This window comes from Sporisorium graminicola, chromosome SGRAM_11, assembly GCF_005498985.1.
Source record: "Sporisorium graminicola strain CBS 10092 chromosome SGRAM_11, whole genome shotgun sequence".
NCBI lineage: Eukaryota > Fungi > Basidiomycota > Ustilaginomycetes > Ustilaginales > Ustilaginaceae > Sporisorium > Sporisorium graminicola.
In genome coordinates, this window is record NC_043721.1 from 15,945 (window position 1) to 35,973 (window position 20,029).

Genomic DNA, 20,029 nt, shown 5'->3' on the forward strand with positions numbered 1-20,029 from the left:
GTACATGAGAGAAAAACACCACTTTCAAGCGGCACCGGATTCGCAAGATTGCTTCTCATCGACGCTTCGCTCCACCGCCGCGACCGCGCTTCACCGGCGTCGTACCCGAACTGCCGGCCAGCAGCCGACTCGTATCCACCAGATGGCGATCCCACCTCGGCTGCTGCTCAAAGATGCAGTCGGTAACCAGCTGCTTCTTGAAAAACTTGAGCGGCTCGCTGTCGACTGTAGTGGTCGCACCGATAAGATGCCGCCATTCGATCGTGTGCTCCTCGTCGACGATGAGATGGTGCTGGCCCGGCTCCGTGAGCAGCTTGTCCTCGTCGAACGGCACCGCAAGTACTTGGCCCCCCGCTGCTTGGATGAGCGTCGAAAACGATCCGTTCTCGTCCACACCTCGGCCCAGCCAGAACTTGTGTCCGTGGTAGATGCCTTGCGTGAACTGAGCCTTGCGACGCTGCATCACGTCGGCGAGCACGATGCCGTACGTCTTTTCACCCTCACGGTCGATCAGACTGTACGGCGACGCGTCTGCCTCTGTCTCCAAAGCGAGACACTCGCGTCTCTTGAGACAGGCCTGCAGCCATTCTGGCGAGACAATGACAACGCTGCCCGATGCGATGGCGTAGAGCATCTTGGGCGAGCGCGAGACCTTGGGCGTGACCAACACGTCGGCAATCTCGATATCGTCGACAATCTCGATGCCAACCGCTTTCAGCTTGGCCTCGTCGTTCTTCTTCAGCTTGTAGTTGCTCGTGGCGACACGCAGAGGGGCGTCACTGCGCGCGTCCATTGCATCCTCGTCGTCGTCATCGAATGCAGCAGAGGATTGCCGCTTATCTGTGCGCGGCGATGTTGACCTCCTCGGCTTCTTGGCCGCGACGGCACTCTTGTGCTCTGCGAGTTCGTCCTCGACCGCTCTGGCCTCCAGGTGATCCACCGTAGGTTGCACCACACTATCCTGCAGGATCGACATTCGGTTGCGTTTGGTACCTCTTTGCGACAGGAGGCTCTTGGTCGGGCTCGGTGCCATGTTTTCGATGGCGAGCTCGGAGCGGCCGGGCGAGCTGGGCATTTCGGAGGAAGTATCCATGGTCGTGAACGCGTCATCGTGCGTTGGTTCTCCGTCGCGCTGCAGCGATGGTGTAGCTGGTGGCGGCGAGGTCGGAAAATCTGTCGAGTCTTCGTGGGCTGCTGCAGGCTCGTTGACGTCACTCGAGGCTTGAGGCTGCCTTGTGACCTCGGCCGGTGGCGTTGCAGGCGTCGCACGGTGAGCAGGCACGGAAGCAGATGTTTCGACGGCCGCATAGGGCGCAATGGGCATAGCAGGGTCGCTGGTCGGCATATCCTCCGGTTCATCGTGGTTGATCGCACCGTCGATCCAGGGACCGAGGCTCTCGTCTGTGACCCTGGTGTCGCCTACATCAACATTGTAGTCGATGCCTTCGGGGAAATCAATGTACTTCAGCTTGGCCCGCTCCACAGGTGCCCAGGCGAGGAACGAGTCGACGATGTACTTGTGGTTGACAATGGGCACTCTCCACTCTTTGGCCTTTTGCGTCTTTTCGCTGTCCAGGTTGGCTGCCACGCAGATGCTGGTCCTGGCACTGAGCGCGCCCGAAAACGAGGCGCCCATGAGCTTGATCATCTTGGTGAGGTACTGACGCGTGGTGCCGCGGTAGCCCGAGATGGTGATCGAGGCATTCTTGAACTCGTCAATGCCTTGTCGAGGCACGGGGAAGTGCAGAGGCTCTTCTCTCGGGTCGCTCAGGACGTCGTTGGAGACAACCCAGATGAGCCAGGTGAGGTTGCCGACCTGCTTCGACTGCCGGATGGCTTCGCGGAACTCCTGCACCTCTCTGTATCGGCACACGACAAAGTCCGAGTTGCGCACTGCCTGCGCGATGCCGTTCAAGTCCTTGGGCGCGCGACGCAACGTGCCTCCCGAGAGTCGGATAAAGTGCTCCAACGATCGCAGCTGCTGCTCGCTAGCTCGGCAGACATCTCGAGCCAACAGCACACTCCTGCCGCGGAAGACGCTTTTTTCTCGGCCTGCACTGTTCTCCGACTTGTCGGTGACGTCAAAGATGGAGCGATGCGTGTCGCCGACCAAACTGATGGCTACGCGGTCCTTCCTCGGCGAGCTGAGAGGCGATCCACTAGCGGTGCGGCCGGCAAAGCAAGGTGGCAGCGTGGCCTGTCCGGGAAGGAACTGATACGAGTCGAGTGGCAGCAGCTTTTGCAAACGCCATGAATCGCTGATCCACTGCGGTGCCGCGCAGATGGTCTGTTTGCCTGGGGCGTTGACAATCTTGTTGAGCTTATTGCTCGAGATAGAGGTGGTAAGAAAAACGTTGACGTCGGAAAAGTGATCTTCTCGCCACAGCCCACCGTAGGCGGCGACGATGCTGCTAATCAGCTCTCGATCCGCTTTCGAGAGTTCCGACTTGGAGGCTGTGACGCAAAGGCCGGAGAAGATCATGTCGCTTCGGCAGGAGAACCGATCTTCCTTGAGTCGGATGCCAAGCTGAGCACTTCGACGTACCCATTGTGGCTGTACAACCGGAGAAGCGTTGGAGGAGGGTTATCCGAGATCCAAGTGACCACGACGATGGAGCGGATGAGCCGAATAGGATAGTGGCGTGGGAAGAAAGGGGATGATGGTGATATTACGACCGATTAACTACGCTTGTCAGTTTCGACTCAGCCACATAGAAAGATGCATGACTCGGCTTGATTTTGATCCGGCCAACTGGAGTGCACTTACCGTGACGACAAGAGGTCCTTTTGACGCCGAACTTTGCTCCAGCAGCGTAGGCTCTAGGCAGTGCTGATATTCGGGAAAGTCGACGCTGAGAGCAATGACGTGTGTGGTCCTGTCGAGCCGGAAGCGCGTGCGGCCCATCTCTGACCGGCTGCTGCTTGGCACAGACTGCTGATTGTGTTCCTGAGCACCCCCCGAGGAGAGCAATGAACGGATCTGATGCCGCAGGTGACAAAGGTAATGCAGAGAGGGGACCGTCAGCGAATGACTCTAACGCTAGAGCGAATCCAAGACTCGCAATGATACTCACCTCTTGCTGTGTAGATTCGTCAAGATCATTGTTGAGGAAGTAATGCACCCCTGCGAACAGGTCGGAAGGTTGTGCTCGACTGGAAGTCGGCAAAGTTCGCAATACCGGGCCAGTCATGTCGTTTGGGTCGACACACTCTTGCGCTGAGTATGGTTTGAGGATGATGCGAATGCTTGATGAGAAGCTGTTCCTGATACGAGCTGCCGCAGAGAAGGCAGTGCTGCCCTGATAAACTCGCTGGTGCCGGCGTGGATGAGTCAGTCGCCTACGAGGGCGGGTAAAGAGCTTGCGATATTGTAATATGCTGATGTGATTAGGAAGGCATGTAAAGAAGGGCTGGAATGACGGTCAAGATGGAAAGGCTGGACGTCGAAGAGGTCAAGGTTGTCGAAACAGCAAAGCACATTCGCATGTTCGCTGTCCTCTCACAAAGGGACTCGAGGGCGCTTGTTACTCAAAGCCACGAGAGCCAAAAATGGGAAGTGGAGACTTTCGTGCTGAGTCGTGTCGCGTAGATGACCGAGAAAGCGACGCCGCCGAAAAAGTGTTGCTCTCGACTCACTCTTCCTTTTTTTTTCTCTTTCAAGAACGAGACGCGAAGCACGACGCGTTTGGAGGAAATTCAGTGCCGCTGTCAGATCCTTTTTCGAGATCCTTCTTCACTCACCAGCTGATACACACTGCTGCAACGGTTGCCATCCCCAGACAGACTTTCAACCATCGATACACGAACGAGGTGAAGGTTGGCTTAAAACAAGAGCACTGCTCGCGGAGCTGCGATCGATTTGGGTAACGGGCTTTGACGGGAGCGAGACGGAGCTTTACATGATGAGAGCGCAAACAATGTGGTGTGGCGGAGGGGAAGGAGGAGCGCGTGCTGCTGCTTAGGCCTGAGGAGCAGCGTCGGTGGAGGCCTGCTTGTTGTAGTCCTCCATCTCGGCGTCGAGGTCCTCGACCGTCTTCTTGGGGCGCGCCTCGCGCTTGGCGCCACGTGCACGGCCACGCCCGCGCGACGAAGCACCGGCAGCACCGGCAGCACCAGCGGCACCGCGACCTCCCTTGCCCTTGGCACCGGCACCGGCAGCACCCTTGGCGCCCTTGGCTGCAGCAGCGGGCGCAGCAGCCACCTTGGAGGGGTCAACGACGACTTCGACCTTGAGAGGCTTCTCTGAGAGGTGTGACACGGGAACAGAGAGCGAATCGAGAGATGGTTAGGAGAACAGAGGTTGAGCGAATGGTCGTGGCGATTCTGCGCGCATCTGGGGCGGCAATGATACTTACTTCCATCGATCAATCGGTTGTTGTACTGGGTGTAGGCTCGGCCAGCATCGTCGGCACGCTGGAACTCGACAGTGCAGACGCCAGTGGACTGGCCGTTGGCACGGTAGCTCATGGCCACCTTGCGAAGAGCGCCAATGGTGGTGGCAAATAGTTCCTGTTGAACGCCGGCCGAATAAGTGAGGGGCGGACAGAGATTGCGTGCCACATCGAAAACGTAAGTTAGACGGCCGTGACGGATGCTTGCGCGCGATGTTGAACACGAAGTTCACCGGCTCATACGAACCTTGACTTGGGCCTCGGTGACATCGAGAGGCAAGTTGCTGAGAATAATCTTGCTGCCAGTGTTGCCGCTACGGCCGGGGATCACGACGGGGGGCTTGTTGCGGTTCGAGGCGGCGATGACGGCAGCACTCTGGGCACCAGCACCGACAGCTGCCGCCTTTGCGCCGGGTCGAGCACTACGGCCCCCACGACGACCGCGCTGGCTGTTGCGGCCGGCGCCGGTCTTCTTGGGGCGATCGGAGATGATCTGGTCAAGGGCTGTAGGTCAATCAGAAGGGGTCAAGAGAAAGAACGAGAACAGAGGCGGGGTGCGCAATGTACGGCGTCGGTCGATGCAATGTCCAGCGATTTCCGTTGATATCGGAGCAGCGATGGAGAGTCGCACGATGGTAACAAAGAAACGACGCGGAGCGCAACAAAGTTTTGTCGGCGGGACGAGTCACGTGTCAGCCTTGGTTGCAATCGTTCGAAGCCTAGAGCTTGCCGCGTGTGCATGCTTCACTTGCTGCTCTGATCCAGCGTCGCTGACGACCGCAGCAGCCCGTCGCGTGCCCGTGACGTGCATCCTTACGATGCGAGAGACCTTGTCTCTTTCGAGCGGGACGTGGCCATCTTCAACGTTGCGATCCACCATGAGCGGCGGAGGAGTTGGACGGGCTGCGCGAGAGCCAGCGGAGGAAGCATGATTTCGTCTAGCCCGTGCATCACTTACGCTTGTCAATGTTCATGGACTGTTGAGTTGTCAGAAACAGAAGCATTGACGCAAGCGCAGATGTTACAGGACGGGCGAAAGCAGCAGTGATTGTAGATCAGGTCGAGATCAAGTCAATCCGGAGGCGCGGAAGTTTTGTCCAAGTATCGTGCATAGCGGATTCGTGTTGCAGAGCGTGGCGTAGTCCATCAAAGCAACCCACAGTGTGCGGATCAGCAGGAGCGAAGGGTGCCAGGACGATTGCAGCACGTTGGAATGAGCCAGCAGTCACAGGGACAGAGACAGCGCGCGACGTGGCGGAACGCGAAGAGGCGAGATTGCAACACAAGGTAGACAGAGTGTAACAGCAGCAGCGGGCGAATTCGAGGTCGGCAGCATCATCAAGTAGCGGAGAGGGCATTGGAGGAGAATGAGAGGTGAAGTGGCAAGTTTGGTCAGAATGCGTTGTTCCGAAGAGTCGATACGGATGCGATCGTCGGTGCGTAGATGACGCGCCAGTATCCATCCAAAGCGCAAGAGCTTGGCGGGGGCGCAGCGCATCTAGCTCGGTCCTCCCTCTGTTATCCTCGGCTACGTGAGCCATGCAAGGTCCCTGTCCGTTGAGTCGATGTCCGTTCTGCGTGCGCACATCCATTCAAAGACCGCGAATGCGCTGTCGACTGTGAAGCTACGATCAACACAGCGGGTGAGATAGCTGCTGTCGGAGCTTCCCTCCGGTGGCGACCGATGCAGATCAAAAGTGACCAGGCAAGCGGGCAGTGACTTGACCGAAAGGGTCGGTGTCGAAGCGGCAATGTCAAGCGGGATATGGATGCATCGCTGAGCAGAGCGTGACGCGGTCTGCATGGTCGTCACCGGCGAGGTTTATGGCCAGGCAAGGATTCGAATGTGAACGTCAAGATGGGCTGTTCTTCGAGCTGCGACAGCGTCAGCGTAGAGCGCCCGCCGAGCCAAATTCTTCTCCAGACGATGAAAGTGCGACGCGGACGATGGACGGAACGGCAAGGATCGCGTTGCAAGTTGGCCAAGGGGCGAAACGAGGAGCGCAAGGATCGGGAACTCGTGAGATGCTGACCATTTTGTAGAGAGTGTACGTTGGGCTGAAACTTGATGTGAAGGTGGTGTGGAGAGAACCGAAGAGGAAGAGTATAAACGATGATGGTAGTGCTGCGAGTGGATGTGGTTGCGATGTGGTGGAGGAGACGGAGGCAAGGCGAGGTGCGGATTGTGTCGACCTGGTGCCCTTCTCCCGCGCTCTCTCGACTCTCTCATCTCCGTGTTCTGGCAAGGCCTTTCAGGCTGTCCCACGCGCGCGTGTGCGGCTTCCGCCAGCTCAGCCGCTGAAAATTGGTGATCGCACTCTCTCGGACGACATCTGAAGCTCTGCAAATTTTCGGCTCCATTGGAGCGGGAGAAACGCCACTCTAACATTGCCTCAAAGCCTCTTGGAGATCGGGAGATCGCATCTACCTTCTCGCTTTTCGCGTTAGCAGAACAAAACCAACACTGACACACGCATGCCGTACACTGGAATTGATGCGAAGATCCCGCGTGGCAGATGAAAATGCTCGAAAAATTCGAGCTGAGCTCCTGGGGCAGCCAGTCCTGGGACCGCGGAAGTGCCACGACACCTGCTCCACAGCACAGCCACCCACGCATTACAACGTCAGTCGATGTTGCCATCTCGAGGAAGATTGGTGATCAGCAGCTCGTTCCGCCTGGACTGTCTACAAAACGCCGCCCATACTTTCCGATCGTGGCATAACAAACAACAGAAGGCCTCGGCCACACGATGCTGTACCCGGACCAGGGCAAATCATGGATATTGCAGCAAGAACGACTGACGATTGGGGTCTGAGGGGTGAAAGCCGAAGAGCAAGGCAAGGGGCTTGCTTGGTGCCTCTTGACACTGACGGCAACCTCATGCAGATTTGGGGTTCGACCCCTCGATTCCGTTTCGTGTGAGCCATCTACGACAACGGTAGGAAGCTCGATGATGCCGCCTCTGGGTCGGAAGCCCCCTCGATTCATCCGTTTGACTTGCTCATCGTCGATGCAAGCGGGCCTGGTGCGAACATGAGCAAGGAGAGCAGACGAAGCAGTGACCTATGTCAGGAGCGCAAAGACTCCTATCTCGTCGTCGGCCGCCAACCTAAAAAGAATTTGGTATTTCTTTTCCTGAAACGGGACTGGTGCCGAGCAAAGCCACAGCAGCAGGCTGCCGTCATTCGTTTTCCGATTTTAGAAGCAGCTTCCAATTCGAACTGCCAGCCGAGGACGGCCGCCAGTTGCCTGAAGAAGCTGCCTGCGAGTCTGAGTCTGTCTCGTCGGCGACTTGTGCGTTCCTAGCAACGAATCCTGCTCGACAACATCATCGACTCGGCCTTTCATAGAGGCTGATGCTCCAAGCTGCCCAGAACAGCATCTGAAAAGCGCATCTCGCTGTCAAGTATACTGTACAAGGTGGGACGTGCATCAGCTGCAGCCTCGGTGGCAAGGGGGAACAGTCACCGCATCGTAGCAACTAGCCAAATAAAGAACAAAACAAAAAATTAGACCCCCCAGACTCCAGGCTGCAGCACGCTAAGGGGTGTTTTTTGTGGTGTAGTATCTTCTGTAAATCGAAATTTTGCGTAAAGCGCCAGCAGAAACTACACCTTGAATCATAGCCTCCCCTTTGATTGCTATGGCACAGCTACTGGTGAGACGCGCCGTCATCGAGTTGTTCGGTGAAAGGAAAGGCAAAGAAAAAATAACGCTTTCTTTCGGGTTCAAGCGTGCAGTACCGTATCTGACGCAGCTTGGATACATCGCGCTCTCTCTTCTGTCATCACGATCAAGGCTTGCCCCTCTTCCCATCACCTCCATCTCGTCGTTTCTTTGGCTTTGATTGACGTCGACATTCGGTGTCGCTGCTTCTCCTCATCTCTTCCACCTCGGTTCCAGTGCCTTTCGTTGTCACCGTCGCGCCATCAACTAGACTCGATCCTCGTCACGCTCATCTCCGCCACCACCATCGCAGCCGCTGTCCGTGCGCTCATCTGCATCGACACCTCTTCCTCTCCCTCCACGCGGCTTCCTCTCCCTGCCTTCACAACTGGGTCACACTCTACTCTCCAACCTCATCACAGTCAGTCAGAGACGCCGACGAGCTGGTTTCGTCTGGCGGTGGCACCTTTCAGCACAGGACTCGCTATCTCCTCAAACGGCTGATTTCGTCCACTTTGGGCGAGCAGGACTCTCCATTTTGGCTGCACGGCATTGACATTGGAGCCGTTGATAGACACGTACCCCCTCGCGACCCGTCTCGGTCCCATCAAGCGCATCTGCAGCACCAGCTCGTCCTCCTCCTGCACCTTCGTCCGGCGGCTTGCGCCGGCTAGCGCCCATCTCTTCGCCATGTCGCAAACCTCAAAGGTGCCCAACCTGGTGACCAGGGCGCGCGAAAGCAACGGTGTCGTGCCGTCGGCCCTCATCGAGCAGCTCAACGCCAACGGCAACACCGACCTTAAAAAAGTCTGGTTCTCCATCGTCGCTTTTGTCGGCCTCGGCGTCTTTACCCTGATCGCCTTTCAGATTCTCCGTCCCAACAACAAGATCGTCTACGCTCCTAAGTATAAGTATGCCGAAGAAGGTAAAGCGCCACCAAAGGCGTCCGAAGGCTTCTTTGGCTGGCTTCCGCCCATCCTCAAGTACAAGGAGCACGACCTCTTGCCCCTCATCGGCCTCGACGGTGTCACCTTCCTCCGCTTCATCCGCATGATGCGATGGATGCTCACCACCCTCGCCGTACTCATGTCCGTCGTACTCATGCCCGTCGACATCGCCTACAACATTCGCAACGGCGGCAGCAACCTCGTCACCAACAAGCTCAATTACCTCAACATGTCCAACGTCTACGGCTCCTACATGTGGGCCCACGTCGGCATGAGCTACGTGGGCACCATTGTCGCGCTTTCGTTCATCTGGTACCACTATCGCGAGATGGTGCGCTTACGCTGGGCCTACTTCCGATCCGAAGAGTACCAGACTAGTTTCCACGCGCGAACCTTGATGATCACCGACGTCACCAAACGGTACCAGGCCGACAACGCACTCGGCGCCGTCTTGTCCGAGCTTAAGATGCCTTACCCCACCACCGAGGTGCACATCGGTCGTCGCGTTGGTCTGCTCCCTGACCTCATCGAAAAGCACAACGATCTGGTGCGCGAGCTCGAACACGTCCTTGCGAAGTACCTCAAGAACCCCAATCAGCTGCCCTCCAAACGTCCCACCAAGACTATCGGTGGCTTCTTGGGTATCGGCGGTGAGAGGGTTGACGCCATCGACTACCTCACCGCGCAGATCAACCGTGTTGAGGCTGCCGTCTTACATCAGCGAGAGACCATCCAGCAAAAGCAGCCAGAGATGTACGGCTTTGCCTCGCTTGCTGCTGTTCCTTACGCTCATGCTGCGGCCAAGGTGCTGAAAGGCAAGAAGCCCGGTGGCATGCGCATCACGCTGGCCCCACCTCCCACCGGTATCATTTGGAAGAATCTGACCAGGTCGCGCGCCAGCCGAGCCAAGTCGAGCTTCTTTGGCTTCTTCATTCTCCTCGTCCTCTTCTTCCTGAACATCTTCCCGCTGATCATCGTCTCGCTGCTGTCCAACATGGCGGGTCTTACCAGCATCTCGTGGCTCGGCTGGCTCAAGAACTGGCAGAAGAAGAGCCCCTTCACCTTTGCCGCCGTCTCGGGTTTGGGAGCTCCCACCATCATGGGCATGGCTTCGTTCTTCTTCCCGCTCGCCATGCGCAGGATTGCCAAGTACCGCGGTGTTCAGACGCGCTATCGTCTCGACCGTTTGCTGGTTGGCCAGTACTTTGGCTTCCTCGTCGTCTCGCAGTTTCTCTTCTTTTCACTCATCGGTGTCGTTCTGTCCCTCGTTTCGCAGCTCGTCGTCGAGATTAACCACAACAGCGCGCTCAAAATCATCGAAAATCTCGGCCGATCCGCCGCTTACGCAACCAAGCAGCAGTATCTCAACCAGTCCAACTACTGGCTCACCTGGTTGCCGCTCCGAGGCTACCTTGCCGTGTTCGATCTGGCACAGGTGATCAAGCTCATGCTCGTCTGGATCCAAAAGGTCTTCTTCGGACGCACGCCACGCGATGTGCGCGAGTACACCAAGCCGCCCGTGTTTGACTACTGGATGTACTACGCCAACTTCCTCTTCGTAGCGGCTCTTGCCATGATCTACGCGCCTTTGGCTCCTCTCGTCGTCGTCTTTTCGGCCATCGTGTTCTGGGCCAACTCGTTCATTTACAAATACCAGCTCATGTATGTGTTTGTCACCAAGCACGAGACCGGTGGCATGCTGTGGCGACCAGTCATCAACCGTCTGCTGGTGGGCATCGGCTTCATGCAGGTCATCCTTATTCTGGCCGTCGTGCTCGACTCGCAGAACTACTATCAGGCGATCGCTGCGCTGCCGCCCATCCTCATGTTGATCGCTTTCAAGATCTACTGCCGTCGCACCTTCGACAGCCGCTTCGACTGGTACATCCCCAACGAGGCCGAGATCGCTGCTTCCAAGATTCATGGTGGCGATGCGCGCCACAACCGTTTGCAGCGCCGTTTCGGACACCCGACGCTGCACTCGAAGCTGTTTACCCCCATGGTGCACGCCAAGGTCAAGCACCTGCTGCCCCAGGTGTACAAGGGCCGTCTCGATACGGGCACAGCGGTGGTGGATGGCCGAAAGGTCGAGACCGAGCAGGTGGCTGGCGGCCTCAAGATCGCAGCCATCGAAGAGGATCAGCTCGAGTACGACCCTTCCAAGGACTCGGACGCACGCTCGGTCATGTCGGGTACCACGCTCGGCGGCATGTCGATGGGTGGCGTTGGCGTGGGCACTCCCGGCAGCATGGGTGGCCCGCGCGGCGACTACTTCAAAGACCAATATGCCAACTACATGGCAGGCGCCAACATGCACGGTGGCGAAGAATTCGAAATGTCCAACGTGGCTGCGCGCGACAGCCGCGACAACCTGCTCGAAAAGCACAACCACAGCCTGTACAACGAATCTCTCGATGGCACGTTGGCTGGTACGACGTACGGAGGAAAATCGTCGCCCGAGGCCGGGATGGGGGCGCATGGACAGTACCATGGCTATTCGGCCGCTACGACACCTGGCCTCGAGTCTGGCCCTGCTCAGCAGCCCATGTATGCTGACCCGTACGGACAAGGCGGACAGTCGTACGCGCCACGCATGGGTGTCAACCACAGCGCCCAGGGAAGCCAGACGAGCCTTGGCTCGTACGGCAACCTGCTGTACGGCGGCAATGCCCCTGCTGCGGCTCCCACTGCGGGAGGATATGGCTCACCCGGTTCACAGGTCGCTTATGGCAACGGCGGACGCATGGCGTCGCCCGCGCAGGCACAGCAGATCTCGCCTGGTACTGTGATCGCACCAACGACGGCGCAATACCATGCTGGAGGCTACACGACATCGCCGCACAACGCGCAGCAACCTCAACGATTCATGGGCGCGCCACCATCTCGCCAGGCCTCAGCCGACTACCCTTACCAACCCAGCGGTGGTTACGGCCAGCCTCCAGCTCAGCAAGCGCCAGGCTATGCTCAGCATCAGCAATACCAGCAGCACCAGCAACAGCAGCCATATGCGGGTCAGGCTCGACAAGCGCAATCGCAGGGCCAACAGCGTGGTGGAGGAAACATGTTCCATCCGCCAGCGCACGGCTCGCAGCCTGGCTCTTTCTATCAGCAAGGTGGTGGGTACGGATATCAGCGCTAGTGCCATCGACGCTATTCGCCCGGCCTGGCTTGCACTCAAAATCACCATCATCTACAGGCGCACCGCACCACCGCTGGCCGTTTCCTGGACAATATATGCACTTTTCAGGGTTTCATTCATGGTCACTTCTATTCTCACTTGCTCGCAATCTGTATTCTCTGATCCCCATTTTCGGATGGTGCTTGATGTGGGTACGCAGCCTCTTTTGTCGACGTCAATGGGATCCGTGTGTGCCTTAGAGGAAAACATCAGAGTTGAGAGGAGAAAAGGCTGACCGACGGCAATGCTGGCAAGAAATCAAATCGCCGAGGACCGCTTTCGGTGTGCAGGGGCCAACATGTGGTTTTTTTTGGAGCTCGGAACGGTTGCCGAAGCTACACAAGGCAGCAGACCATGTGTTACTTTTTGATTTCGGTGATTTGCTGGAGCCTCGTGCTGACAGCATAGCAGTGAAAGCTCGGCACTGCCGTCATCTGTTCTCCCATCATCACCACCCTCGGCTAAGATCACAAGGCACAGCAGCTCGACGAGGCTGTGTATCGATGGAAACACGCACATTAAAGGAAGCAGCTGACAGTGCATAGACTTGGGAGTCATTGTCATCTTTCCGTCGTTACCCAGCAACCGCATCGATCCTCCTCGCGGGACACTATCGCGAGGCCACCGCCATCATCTGCATAGACACCACGATACCACCTTCCGGTGACATCTCAAGGGACATGGCACGCTTGCCAAGCCACTTCACATCAGCTCAGCTCTAGGCGCTGGCTGTCGCTCGATCCCTAACCTGCAGCACCAAGGATCGAGCGTGCACCACAATGGACCGAGCCTCCCACATGCACACCGAGAGCGAGAGCTCGCTGGGCGACGGCTCCAACAAGGTATCATCTACACCCCCCGCCAGCAATGAGCAGTCGAGATCATCCATCGACCCGAACGAGGCTGCAAATGCTAACCTTTCTGCCCCCGGCCTCGACTCTGTGCAAGATACTTCAGCTGCCCCTGTCAAAGCGGAGTCGTCACCGATGCCCAAAGCTGCGACTGCATCGTACTCACCACAGCCTGCTGAAGCCACACTATTGCCTCAGCAACAGGACGATAACCACAACACAGCCCCACCTGGTCTGTTTCCACCTCCATCACCAATGCCAGAGTCGTCTGTCGGCAGTCCAATGAGCAGCGCACACATCAGCAGTCCTGCCATGCAACCCTCCTCCTCTTCGTTATGGTCCCAACCGCCAACCGTCCAGTCCTCCGATCCCTTCCGTGATACGTCGTCTCGGTCGTTCGAACGCGACGAGCTCCTTTCTGTTCTCGAAGCCCTTCACAGATGCTCTGCTACCGACTTGCAGACCAAGCTCCACCTCGGCGGTCATCTCCATCGCTTGCTCGTCGAGGGTACATCTACCTCAGCGCCGGCTCGAGTTCATGGCTATCGCGACGATTTCCGCGAAGCTGGCGGCTTTCTCGTCGTTATCCAGCTCATCTCGACGCTCGATTGTACGCAACCACCGTCTGAAGCAGATGACTACGCGGCCTTACAGGTCGAGATCTTCAAGCTCGCCCTCTCGATCTTATCCGCATCGCTCGTTCAGCATCCTCTCAACGTCAAAGCCTTCGAAGCGACCGTAGGATGGAACAGTCTGTTGGACGCTGTCGAGATCGCTGCCAGTGGACCCATCCCGCTCGACCACGTATTTGGCTCGTTCCTTGGTCTAGCCTTGGCTGACGTCTCGACGTACGCCGGGCGCATCGTCTCAACACGTCGCTTCCTTGCGGATCACGCCTCTCAACAAAACGCCGAGATAGGCACTAACGCGCAGCAGCAATCCTCCTCCGACTCCGCCATGGAGGGCCTGCTCGTCTCCAGAGTCAAAGATCAATGGACGCCCGTGCCTAGCCTCGCATTTCCCCACGCAATCCGCATTGTGCTTCAGCTCCTCTTCCGTAAGACCTCGCACACGCACCAGCAGACCCATGTCGATCCTATGGATTCCATCGGCGTGCGTATCGTGTTGCACGTTCTGCTGCGGCTGGTGTCTTCGCATCGGCGAAACCAGTCTACGCTCGCTGGCGTCGCTAGCACCACTGTCTTGCTCGATGCTATCCTGCCAGCCGACGTCACACACGCCACTCGATCTGTGTCGTCCACCTCTGCAACAAGGATTCAGCAGCGATCGACGGCTTCCTCAGGTAGCCCAACCACCCAGATCGTCAACGAGCCCGGCTCGCTCGATGGCGCGTTGCGGCATCGCGACCTCATCGCTCTGATCCTCCGACAACTGTACGCTGCAGCAGGCATTCCGGACAAGGACGGTCGCAGACTCCTCATCTACCTCTCATCAGCTTCAGCACGTTCAAGCAAAACAGAGACCTTTGGAGAAGATGACCGCGAGCGCGTGCTCGACTTGCTCCTCGATGTCGCCAACACTTCCCTGGAGCCAAACACGGTTCTCTTCAGCATGGCCGAGCATGGCCATGCCTCGCTCGCCTTTTCCACCCTTCGGCGCCCTTTCCCGCCTTCCTCGTCGTCAAGAGGCTTTACTTTCGTTACTGCCTTTTCCATCGAGCGCATTGAGCCCAGCCTACCGATCGAGCTGCTCACCCTCTTCGATGCGCACCGTTCGCTGCACGTTCAGCTCTTCATCGAGCCAGGCACTGGTCACTTGAGCTATGCCACCGGTTTGCATGCTTCGTCGCCTCCCACACGCTTCAACAAGGCCACCTTTCTCACCAACAGACGGTACCACCTCGTCTTTGTCCACCTGTTCCCTCGTGGTGGCGCACACATGTCTCCCGCCCGGCTCTTTGTCGATGGAGAGCTCGTAGAAGAGAAGTTGGCGCCCTGGCCCACTCAGAATCGAAGCGTCGTCACCTCAGCGTCCGTGCAAGGTCACATTGCCAACCCTGTGCGCGCCGTGCTGGGCTCTCCACCCGGCCACAGCCATGACGCGGCCAAGACTCCGCAAGATCCCCAATCGCCGGCTCGTACCAATCGATTGGTGTGGTCGCTCGGTCCCACCATGCTCATCGACGATGCAATCTCCAACGACTTGCCCCTCGTCTTTCACGAGTTGGGTCCTCGGTACACCGGCAATGCGCAGGACTCGCTGGGTCGTTTCTTAACGTACCGTGCGAGCGCCAACATCAACCTGCGTCTGGACCAAATAGCTCGCAAACCACCCGCAGCGGCACCCAACGGCAACTCCGTACTCTCCGAGAAGGAGCTGTCCAATCTGCCTCTGGTCACTGCCATCGCTGGACGCGCCAGCGACTTGATACCGGAAGACCGTTTGTACTTTGTCGTCAACGCCGCCATCACGGCAACCTTTGATCGATCAGGGGCAAGCGCCAGTCGTTCCTCTTCTTTCGGCTTTGCAGCGGCTGCCTCTTCTGACCCTACCAAAAGATCAGGTTCGCGCGTCGTGCTCAATCAAGCGGTACCACTGAATCGTGAAGCAGTTGGATCTTCCTTTGGTCTTGCAAAGATGTACGGCGATCCGACATTGTTGGTGCCACAACCTCTCGACGAGATGATTTGGAAGCTCGGAGGCTGTGCAATCTTGCTCCGACTCATCGCGGACTCGGAAACGCCAGATACGCTGGCAAAGACGTTGCGTCTCTTTCTGCAGCTCATCTCGCAGTCGTGGCGTCTGAGCGAGGACGTCGAGCGATGCAAGGGCTACGAAGTGTTGGGCTACCTCCTGCACAACAAAGGCGCTCTATTCAACGATGAGATCGCGTCCACCATCTTCAACGCCGTGGGCATCGATGTCGGAGAGAACTCGGCCCGCGACGGATCGCTCCTCGTCAATCCGTTTCTCTATCGTATCGTCATGCTCGACTTTGAGCTCTGGTCTCAAACGGATCCAGAGCTGCAACGTTGGCATTTGGCTCACTTTCAAGCGCTCCTGCGCACATCACGGCATCGGAGGTTTAATGCCAAGCGGGTGGCCAAGATGCAAATCGTCAAGAAGCTTGTCCATGCGATCCGATCCGACGCCTACACAATCGAACTCGCTCCCGCATTGACCGATGCTTTGCGTGCGATACTCGCCTCTTCCTTTTCTGATGCTTCTGTGCGCATCATCACGTCGTACCTAGCGTCACAGTTGTGTCGCACCTCGGCTTCGCAGGTGGACGAGCCCGCACTCTCACCATTCTCCTCCTCGTCTCCAATAACGTTAGGCCACGACCTTCAGCGCGCAGCGGCAGGGGACTCGCCTGGCGGAGCTGCAAATGTTGACGGTAGCACAAGCAGTGCGGATGCAGCAACGAAGACTCCGACGGTTCCAGACACCGCCGAGGCGAACGAACCACCAGCACTTCACCAAGCGCTTGCCATCTACGAGCTGATGACCGATCTACTCCGCGAGCGTCGCGATCGCCTTGTGCGCTTGGCTGAGAACAGCGGCTCCAAGAGCAGGGACGCTTTCAAGGCTGTGGCCCATGTGGAGCGATTGCAAAAGCTGCATGAGTCTCTCCGCCGGGTCGACACGCGCCGACAGGTGGCAACGAGCAGCGAGAAGCGTTTGATGGCGTGGCAAACAAGCTTGGTCGAGGCCGAAAACGTGCGCAGATCCAAATTCATCAACGACCTACACGAGATGCAGACATTCGCCCGAATGCAGTGGCGTGAGCTTCAGGCCGGTCTCACACGTGAGCGAGCGTTGCTTGCCACCACCGTTGGCAGTGACAGGGACGCGAAGGCAAGCAAAGGCCAGTGGCGTCTCGATCCAACCGAAGGCCCTGACCGGATCCGACTCAAGTTGCAGCTCTTGGACGAGTCTGCGCTCCCATCGACTGACGTGGTTGCCCCCCAGCTTGCGGAGTTCGAGCCCGTTGAGCCTGCTGCGTCCTCCATCGCAGCGTCAAAGATGGGCTTACGTAGGAATTCGTGGGGCAGTGCCGATGCCTCTTTGGTCGACAACGATCACATCCTGTCCTTGCCATCTTCTGACGCTTTGAGGAGCCCCGGGGACGTCGTCCAAGTCGAAAAGCTTGAAAACACTGAGGCCTTTGATGCAACCAGCCCGGTGGCCGCCGAAACGTCGGGTGAATTGTTCCATGAAGACAAGTACCGCCGCGTGCTGCGCTCCCTCGAGCGCGGCGACGTAATCGAGGCTGTCTTCAACACTTCGCGTGTCGTGGGCATCGAATCCAGAGGCTGTCTGCTGATCCTCGGCAAGCTCTGCGTTTACTTGATGGACGACTATTTCCAGCGTCCCAACGGCGAGCTGATCAATGTATGGGAGGCGCCGGCAGAGGAGCGTGACACGCTGGTCATGGCGACGCTGGCGGGCGATGCGTCCAAGCCCTCGGACCTCATCCGCGATCTCGAGGGCGACGCGCAGACACGCAAGTGGCCGTGGTCGACGGTACAGATCTGCCATCGGCGCTCCTGGCTGCATCGGCGCACGGCGGTCGAGATCTTCTTTGAAGATGGACAGAGCTGCTTGCTCGTCTGTCCAGAGACGGCAACGGCGCAGAAGATGCACCGAGAACTGCAGATCCGGGCACCCTCCGCTGTAGCCTCTGCCGAAAGCATGCGAGAAGGGATCCGAGAAAGAGGCGGAGGAGGGGGCGGATCGTCATCGTCATCGTCTGCGGCTTCCCCCTCCGGTCTTGGCTCGAGGCTTGCTGGTGCGGTGCTCGGTCGATCTTCCGGTTGGGGTGCGATGACGACGGCGTGGCGAGAAGGACGCATCAGCAACTTTGCCTACCTGATGGCACTCAACACTCTGGCGGGACGGTCGATGAACGACCTCACGCAATTCCCCTGCTTTCCATGGGTGTTGGCCGACTACTCGAGCGATGAGGTGGATCTCGACGATCCCGCCAGCTTCCGCAAGCTGGAGCTGCCGATGGGGGCGCAGACGCCTACCCGACGAAAGGAGTTCGAGGACCGATATGTCCAGCTGCAAGAGGTGGATATGGATCCGTTCCACTACGGCACGCACTACTCGACGGCATCGACGGTGTGCGGCTTCCTGATCCGCACACGACCGTTCGAGCGCTTGCTGATGGCGCTGCAGGGTGGCAACTTTGATCTGGCGGATCGCACATTTGGCTCGATCGGCAAAGCATGGATGTCGGCGTCCGAGCTTTCGCGTGGCGACGTGCGCGAGTTGATCCCCGAGTTCTTCTACTTGCCCGAGTTCCTGCGCAACACGAATCGGTTCAACTTTGGCGTCACGCAGGCGGGCGATCTGATCGACGACGTCGAGTTGCCACCGTGGGCCAAGGATGATCCGCGTCTGTTCGTGTTGAAGCACCGAGAGGCGCTCGAGTCTGAGTACGTCTCGCAGAGGCTGCATCACTGGATCGACCTGATCTTTGGCTATCGATCGCGCGGCAACGAGGCGGTGGAGAGCACCAACGTCTTTCATCCGCTCAGCTACGAAGACGCGGTGGATTTGGACTCCATCGAGTCGGCCATGGAGCGACAGGCAGCAGCGCAGGTGATCCACAATTTTGGACAGACTCCGTCGAAGCTGTTCCACCAGCCTCATCCACAGAGGTTGCGAAGGCTGCACGCCTCACTCTCGGCGTCGGAGCGCTTCGGGATGCTGGAGCATCCGAGACTGATCGTGCAGGGCATCGCGCCCATCCGCACGCTCAAGAATGCGGTGCACTTCATCTACCCCTTCCATCCGGAAAGGGCGTTTGCGTCGCCCAAGGACTATCTGATCCTGCCCAAGTTGGGTGTCTCGCTGTCAACGGATCACCTGGATGGCAGTTTGCGCATGTACAGCTCGCGGGATGCGAAACACCCGCTCGCCGTGGTGGAGCAGATGGTGCCGGACCGTGTCACGTGCCTGGCGCAAGCTCGTGCCAAATCCATCGTGGCTGGCAGCTCGGACGGCATGGTGAGCATCTGGGAGCTCGATGGCGCTCAACGTGAGGTAACACTGTCGAACCTGCTGCGCGGTCACGACGATTCAGTGATGTGCGTTGCGGCCTCGTCAGCATGGAGCGTGGTGCTGACCGGCTCGAAGGACCGCACTGCCATCGTGTGGGATCTCAATCGAGGTGCGTACGTGCGCACGCTTCGTGGGCACGACGCCGGCGTGCATTTGGTGGCAATCGATGAAAAGACGTGTCACCTGGCGACGGCCAGTGGACCCGAAGTGCGGCTGTGGTCGATCAACGGAGAGCTGCTGGCGCGGCTCGAGACGAGCGCCAATGTGTCGGAACCCGTCGGCAGCCTGAGCTTTTTCGAACGCGATTACCATGTTGGACGCCTCGCCGTGCTGCTCACCGGCCACCGCGGCAGGGTGATTGCATGGGAGGCGGTGTCAGAGCACCCACCGTCGACGTCGACGGCGTCTACGGTCAGTGTGCGTCGATCACCGTCGTCCGCTTCTGCATCGAAACAGAAAGCAAACCAGAAGCAGAAACAGAGTCAGCAGCGACGACTGGCTTCCGAAGGAAGCTACCACCAAGCCAGCGCTTCCGCATCTTCGCTCCCGCTCTGGCGACTCGCACCGTTACAGGTGCTCGAACACCACGACCGACTGGGCGGCACAGAGGCCGGCGGTGCCGCCAGCAGTGGAAGCGTACCGTACGCACGACCGCTGATCACAGCCATCGCCACAACGGCCAAGATGGTGTTGACGGGCGACGAACACGGACGGCTGTATCAGTGGACGTTGGTGGGCGAGGCGGTGGGCGTGCCGGACTCGTTCTCGTCGCACTGCATGAATCCGAGCTGCTCGAAGAAGTTCGGGCTGCTCGAGTCGCGCAAGAGCTGTGCTGGCTGCGGCGGGCTGTTCTGCGGCGCCTGTGCGGCGGCGCACAGCGAGTTTGGGGCCCAGCAGCGCTTCTGTCCGCACTGCCATGTGGTGATCGATAGCTCGGGCTACTTTGACGTCTGAGCGTCGCG

The 20,029-nt window shown here is 58.3% G+C and overlaps 4 protein-coding genes across 4 annotated transcripts; 2 read left to right on the forward strand and 2 right to left on the reverse strand.

Annotated features, from left to right (window-relative positions):
- Window positions 1–55: 55 nt before the first annotated feature.
- On the reverse strand, window positions 56–3,191 carry EX895_001311 (uncharacterized protein; the record flags this gene model as incomplete). Its single annotated transcript, XM_029881910.1, has 3 exons — window positions 56–2,554; window positions 2,768–2,980; window positions 3,075–3,191. 3 exons carry the CDS (start codon window positions 3,189–3,191, stop codon window positions 56–58), a joined length of 2,829 nt encoding a protein of 942 aa, XP_029741511.1.
- A 767-nt stretch (window positions 3,192–3,958) lies between these two features.
- EX895_001312 (uncharacterized protein) lies at window positions 3,959–5,365 on the reverse strand (the record flags this gene model as incomplete). The annotated part of the gene is made up of 4 exons (XM_029881911.1): window positions 3,959–4,242; window positions 4,356–4,509; window positions 4,639–4,895; window positions 5,350–5,365. 4 exons carry the CDS (start codon window positions 5,363–5,365, stop codon window positions 3,959–3,961), a joined length of 711 nt encoding a protein of 236 aa, XP_029741512.1.
- A 3,383-nt stretch (window positions 5,366–8,748) lies between these two features.
- On the forward strand, window positions 8,749–12,144 carry EX895_001313 (uncharacterized protein; the record flags this gene model as incomplete). Its single annotated transcript, XM_029881912.1, has 1 exon — window positions 8,749–12,144. One exon carries the CDS (start codon window positions 8,749–8,751, stop codon window positions 12,142–12,144), a length of 3,396 nt encoding a protein of 1,131 aa, XP_029741513.1.
- An 818-nt stretch (window positions 12,145–12,962) lies between these two features.
- EX895_001314 (uncharacterized protein) lies at window positions 12,963–20,021 on the forward strand (the record flags this gene model as incomplete). Its single annotated transcript, XM_029881913.1, has 1 exon — window positions 12,963–20,021. The coding sequence occupies one exon, from the start codon at window positions 12,963–12,965 to the stop codon at window positions 20,019–20,021; it is 7,059 nt and encodes a 2,352-aa protein (XP_029741514.1).
- Window positions 20,022–20,029: the final 8 nt, after the last annotated feature.